This window comes from Limulus polyphemus, unplaced genomic scaffold, assembly GCF_000517525.1.
Source record: "Limulus polyphemus unplaced genomic scaffold, Limulus_polyphemus-2.1.2 Scaffold997, whole genome shotgun sequence".
In the NCBI taxonomy this organism is placed as follows: domain Eukaryota; kingdom Metazoa; phylum Arthropoda; class Merostomata; order Xiphosura; family Limulidae; genus Limulus; species Limulus polyphemus.
In genome coordinates this window covers 33950-40674 of record NW_013666607.1, presented here as the reverse complement: position 1 = coordinate 40674, position 6725 = coordinate 33950, and the positions used below count along the sequence as shown (strand labels likewise).

General features: G+C 36.7%; 2 protein-coding genes across 2 annotated transcripts in view; one reads left to right on the top strand and one right to left on the bottom strand.

Annotated features, from left to right (window-relative positions):
* Positions 1–3514: 3514 nt before the first annotated feature.
* On the top strand, positions 3515–5745 carry LOC106461607 (meiosis 1 arrest protein-like). Its single transcript, XM_022388616.1, has one exon. The coding sequence runs from the start codon at positions 4893–4895 to the stop codon at positions 5715–5717; it is 825 nt and encodes a 274-aa protein (XP_022244324.1). The 5' UTR covers positions 3515–4892; the 3' UTR covers positions 5718–5745.
* Positions 5746–5813: 68 nt separating this feature from the next.
* Positions 5814–6725, bottom strand: part of LOC106461612 (intraflagellar transport protein 27 homolog) — a 31315-nt gene continuing 30403 nt past the window's right edge. The window contains exon 6 of the mRNA XM_013921452.2: positions 5814–6318. Coding sequence (XP_013776906.1) covers positions 6242–6318 — 77 coding nt within the window. The 3' untranslated portion in view covers positions 5814–6241. The remainder of the gene's footprint in view (positions 6319–6725) is intronic.

Here is a 6725-nt window from a genome sequence, read left to right as displayed (position 1 = left end):
ACAAGAGGAAAATAAAATAAGTCTTAAGGGATAAGTGAAAAATTGAACAAGACATAGGTTCAAATGGAAGTAAAGTAAGGCAGTGAAGAACCACATTGACATCCCAATCTGGAAGAAATTTGCACCACGGAGGTTGACTAGTCTTGAAGGAATGCAACAATAATGAAATGGTAGAAGAGAAAAAATTTACAGTTCAAGGAAAAACGAAAAGTGTATGATAAGGCAGCCTGATAACCCGTGGTCAAGGAGACAGAAGTCCTCTGATCAAACAGCCAAGTGAGGAAATATATAAGAGGAACAGTTAGATGTGCAGGTGAAAACTCCTAACCCAAACCCCTATGGCAAAAGACATTCCACTTACATTGATAAACATCCATAGAGGAAGGGTGAATGGAATGTGTTAAAAATGAAGTGATTTGCTATGAAAATCCAGATCTCTTTGCCAAGAACTGGATAAAAACCAGGCTTGAAGACAGAGGGGTAGGAAAGATTGGATGAAATGCCAGTGACCAAGGTTGATGTAGAAGGGATGCAGTAAGAGGAAGAAGTAATGGTGGGGCAGATTGGAGCTGGAGCAGCTGCAGAAACCACAGTTGTGCTGGCCAGTAAGGAGCAATCAGAAGGACATGACACAGAGTGATGTACATTATTGAAATCACCCTGGGAAGGAGACACATAAAGGTATTTATTAGTCCAATTCTGGCTGAATGCATCGACAGCCAGTGCAAGTGGATGAGGAACTGGGGACCAAAACAGAGGTAAGTTGTTATTGAGGGATGTGGCAAATGCATCCAGGTGAAGATATCGCACTGAAGGCATAGCCACTGGAAAATATGAGGATCAAGAGACCACTCTGTTGGGTAAATTTTGTCAAGTTTGGAAAGATAATTCATGAAAAGGTTGAATGCACCCAGAACTTGACAAGCAAGAAGACAAATACTGAGCATGTGGGCCCAAAAAGAGATTCAAGGTTCGACCGCAAAGGGAACAAGAACTGGTGCCACCTCATTCATTGATATAAGCTACCACTGAAGAATTGTCAGAATGGATTATGACCAGACGATTCTTGGCAAGATGAAGAAAATTATCCAAAGCACAATGTACAGCCAGAAGCTCCAGAATGTTTATGTGGAAAGATTTTTTTTGCCAGAGACAACTGACCTGAAGCTTCCTGCTGATTGACCCATGTGCCCAAGTCATGGAGGGAAGCGTCCATTAAGATATACAAATCTGGACGAGAGAGAGGAAGAGGAACACCCACCGATGTGTGGTCCTTTTCCAACACCAATGCAGATCGTTGACAAGGGAAGGAGGAAGGGAAATAGGAGCATCCAAGAGATAATGCACAAACTTCCATTGGTTGTGCAGAGTCCACTGAAGAGACCTCACATGCACTTTACTGAATGACATAAGGGTTTCCATAGAAAACCACATCCTAAAAGTGATAGCACCTTGCAAGAAGTAAAAGAGGGAGCAATAAGGGCATGGAGAACCGAAAGCTCCATTAAATGGAGTCGAAAAAGAGAAGGTTGAGCCCAACTGAGATGAGTGTTGAAAAAGACACCCAAGTGGATGAGATATTGGGTAGCTATAAGGAATGACATCTCCAACTTGATTAACCAACCCACATGAGCTGTCTCCAAAAGAAGCAGATGAGTGTGATGAGTGGACTACTGTTCAGAATGAGCTAACCAGCTAACTCAACAAAAGACATACAGGGCTAAAGCAAGCCCAAAGAGTAGGGCACAAAATTGATACACTACCCCATGATTAACAAGCCAGAGATAGCACTTGATGAACGAGATATATTAATATATAATATGAATATGCAGATAAGCATTCAAGACGTCTACCTTAGTCATCCATCGGCCTAGATAAAAAAAATCACCGGAGGGTAAGAAAAGACTCCACAGTAAAGCGAGGCACAACCAAAAATTGACTGAAGTGGGACAGATCAATCACAGGCTACCAGCCCGGTTTTCTTGGGTACCACAAATAGTCAGGAATAAAAACCTGGAGAAGGGTGAGATACAGGTTCAATGACTTTCTGGGAGAGAAGATTCTATACTGCTTTCGTGGTAGGATCCTGAGGCAAGAGAAAGGATATGGGTACCTGAGATAATGAAGGAGGGAAAGGAAGTGGATGAAAAGGTCCTCGAAGAATACCCAAATAACCCAAAGATCTGTGGCAATATCGCGTCATAGGGGAACAAAATCAGTCAATCAATCCCCCACTGAACAGGAATCCACAGGGTAGTCACCAGTACTGCTGGCAACATATCCATCTTTGTCGAATAATGCAATAAGTGGAGGAACCCATTGAGGTAGAAACTGGTAAAGGTTGGAAAGAGTGGGAAGGGAACAGTAATAGGGGATTATCTAGGCTCAAAATGAGATAAACAGTCAACCAAAGATGAAAGGGTTGATTGCTGTCTCACAGATTCCACACAGATTTCTAAAGTCTCAGGAATCTCTCCAAAACAAATCATTGGAGAAAAGGGGCCATACATTAAGTCTAGAAGATAAGTAGGTCATAAACAAACTTGGGACTATACCCAACTCTCCCCAGAAAATCCCAACAACAGAGAAACCACGTGTGTAAGGAATGGGCCAAGGAAGACAAACATGCTAACATTGAGGTAACCAGGGAGAGGGTATCCCTCGAAAAACCTTCAGAGTCTTGGTGGAAAGGAGGTGGATGGTGAACAGGTCCCATTGGAGAGTCAATAGGGTAAGACAAAGGCAGGAAAACTAGGTGTGGAAAAAATGAATAGGTTGATAAGGGTCTGCCCCTACATAGTCAAAAGTAATTCCAACTGATGGTAGGCTAAAGCACATTAATTCAAAGCCCATGGAGGGCGAGGCATGCTAGCACCCTCACACATCTGAGATACAAAATACTGTGCATAAACCCTAATATCTGGGGAAGGAGGTATCATCTAACAAGGAAAGAAGAGGATTATAATAAATCGGGGAAATTGATAAAACAAAACACACCTGAAGAATCATGCCCAAAAAAGCTGCATTAAGCCTAGCTGATTCTGCAGTAGGGGCATAGGAAGACATGGCAAAATCAGGTGGAGGAAAAAGGCTATGAAATTCCTTGTCTTCCTGAACAGATTAGGCATGTTCAGAAGGAAAATGGGCAACATCAGGAAAAGAAGATTGACTCATATAATGATCAATCTCTCTCATCAAATGAGAACTGATAATTTCATAGTTGAGTTCCCCCCTGTGTAAGTGTGTTGGTAGATGGTATTACCTCTGAAGTGGTAACTTGGACATTGGAAATCATTGTTAAAGATGAATAACCGAACACAACGTTAGAATAAATAAATAAAAAACTTGAAGTTATACTTGTGTTCGCAAACATTTGGAAAAGGGGAATAATATTTCCACTTCAGAATATATTACAAAATATATATATATATATAAAAACGAGTTGAAAAAACAATGAAAAACGTCTTGACACAAGCACTGCCAATCAAGAAGTGATAGTTCAGTAGAATCAAATAGAGGGAGTCATATGCGTAAGGAGGGTGTGTCACACTCCTATTGGTGGAGGGTTGTCGCATGATGATTTGTATGCAAGACGCAGTTGAACCAATTTATTATAGGGTACATGGGAGCTCAAAGCTTATGACACGTGAAAAAGTTCTTGCATATAGAAGGCAGCACTGAACAAGAATAGCTATATCTGTGAGTAGAGGAAACGTACCTTATTGGAAACTAAGGACAATCAAATTGATATTGTTTACAAAACTTACTTGTAAACAACAATATTTGCGCTTTCAGGGTCATAAATTTTTAACTAATTGTATGACCACACCCAGGATAAAATTACTTTGAGATGACCATGAGAAACAATTGAATCATCGAATGCAACCTCGATGGACAGGCATCCATTTTTCCAAATCATATTAATGTAAGATAAGATATATAAAAATAATTTATTTTTATTACTTGGCCTATTTTGATCAAAAACGAAGGAAATGAAAAAGAGAATGAAAATGTTTTTTGTTTTTTTAAGCTTTAAATGTTTCAATGAGAGGGCTGGATATATGACACTGGGTTTTTGTCATACCTCTGTTATAAAACAACTGAGCACAGGTTATAAGAACTACTATATTACTTCACCTCTTTATTTGAAACACCCATGTGGTTGGAAATCAATAAAAAGACACTGATTTATGTAATTTTTGTAATGGATAATTTAAAACAGAAATTTCTACTCAAAATCCAATCTATGAAAAATACATTTGAGGTGAACATTCCACAGATGAGGTTCCGTGTACAACTTAACGCAACTTTACTTATAATAATTTGAAGAGTGTTAAGAAACTGAACTCTTTTCTTCTTTTTCTATCCCTAACTAATCCACATCTTATATTCAACCTGAGCTAAAACAGAAAAACATCAAGTAATCCTTTTGATATGTTAGAATGACCTAATAAACACCTGTGTCTGGGTTGTTAGAATAAGGAAAATTTATAGCGTGGTATAAATATGATTAAGAGTTAACCAGAAATATATTTGAAGACTTCATCTTTTTTTATATTTTTTTTTAGGTGCTATCTATCTCCAACCTATGCAGTACTTTTTCTAATGATGGGCAAGAAAACAATGTCAGTGACAGATTGGACGAAATTAATCTAGACTCCCAAAATATTCCAGAAAAAGACCAGGCATACCCTGCATCATCAGAAACGGTAGAAAGTTTAAGTGGTGGGGTAGTTGAGTTTTTTACTATAAATTTTGATCCATACAGCATAGAAAACTTCTTTAAACAATGGCTTCATGATTTCAACACCGATACAGAATGTGTACGATTAATCTTTTCGGGAGGAGAATTGTCAGAACAATTCGTTATCAAATGTGATGCCCAGGAACGAATGGTCAATCCAGAAACTGTTCCTTTCAGTAGCCAATTTTTTCTCTCATTAGATGCAAGTTTCACACAAATAGCCAATTCCAGCCAAGCTAAAAACATAACCAAAAAGGTACCAGTTTATGACCTAAAAGTTGAAAGTACAATCAAAATTTCTGGAATTTGTGATTCTGTCCTTTTCGGTCCTCCTGTTATTATTTTTGCAACTCGCTGTTGGAAGATGGACTGGGAAGAGTTAGAATCTAATCAAAAACACTTTGCTGCATTAAACAACCTATTGAAAGAAAAGGGTGTGGTGCTGTTAGCACGAAGACAGGCTAAACTTTACATTTCTAATGCAGACAACAGAGGGAGTCCACCTAATGGTTATTACGTAATCTTCCCCTCTAATAATCAGTCAATGTTAATTAAAAGTATCATCACCAAGGAATTTTTACTTCCAAATGTGATGGGTTCTGTAACAGAAGTAATGATACCCTCTGATGAAGCAAAAACCAGAGTCTCAGATTCTCTTAAACACTTGGAATGTTGGGAAACCTACAATCCACTCTCAGTTTCATGTGGATTGTATTCGCACTTGGCTAACAGTCTAAGAAAAAAGAAACCACAGAGGGTTTGTAAAAATGTAATTTCTTCTAACAGTCAGAGTGGTAAGATAAGGCACCTTGCCCCTTGTCCAGACACCTCAAATAAAAGGTTAAGAAAAACTCCTCAGACAAAGGAAACAGAACTTCAATTTATAGCAGTAGGAAATAAGAAAAATTTCTTAAGCACCGCAAACAGTAAAATATCTCATCTATTAAACAGAAACTTTCCAAAAGACCTGTAAAATTATAATGGAATGTGTAATAAATGTAAAAAAACAACTGTCACATTTTTAAACAGCATTATATATTTATTCATATAGTGAAATTAATGGCATTGTGCTTGAAAAAATATAAATAACATTACATAATATACAGTCTAAAAATTAAATACATTATTGATTAATCATACACACGACTAGTTGATGAGTAGTGATGAGTCATTATTACATTAAACTTACATCAGATAGTGTAATGATTTTAATATTTTATAAAATACTAACTTTTAAGCATACTTCGTTTTTAATTTTTATCACGACATGAGCTTACGATGTTAAATCTATTTAGAATAATAGTTTTAACAACCTTCAAACATTTCCTCTGCAATAGCTTATCAAAGTAAATCTATTTTAAGTTCTGAAAAGTGTCAAAAGAGGTTGTGAACAAGAATCATTCAAAATTATTTCACTACATTCCAAGTTTCAAGTACTGATGAACCAAATGAAAGAATGTGATTTTAAAAATAAATTAAGACATTGTTTTGAAAATTTCAGTTTGTTCTACATATAGTTTGTGCCATTCGTTTACCAGGTAAAAAAAGGGTTCGTCTACTCCAGTCATGTCTTTCTGAAAAGATAAAAAACAAAACAATTACATCTAGGGAAATTAGTTATTTGTTTAAATCTTTAGGTGTTGGAAATAATAATTGTTTTCACAGTGAAGATTATCTGAAGTGTTCAATCCAAAGTAAATGTAACTTAGGTTTGTGGTTAACTTTCTTTACCAAAAAACATGAAAGTACATGTTATATTACACTGTGGTGAAAGAAGCAAACATATCTAAAGATAACATAATTAAAAAATAAAAAAGGAAATAAGACATCATTTTTTCAATAAATTTTCATTTACAGCAACTGTTTAAATATAAACAACAAGCATAAACTGAAGTACCATCATTGGAATTCACTGAAAATACTTAGCTACAGAAGAGATAAATCCAATTATCACTGGAATTCATTGAAAATATTTAGCTAC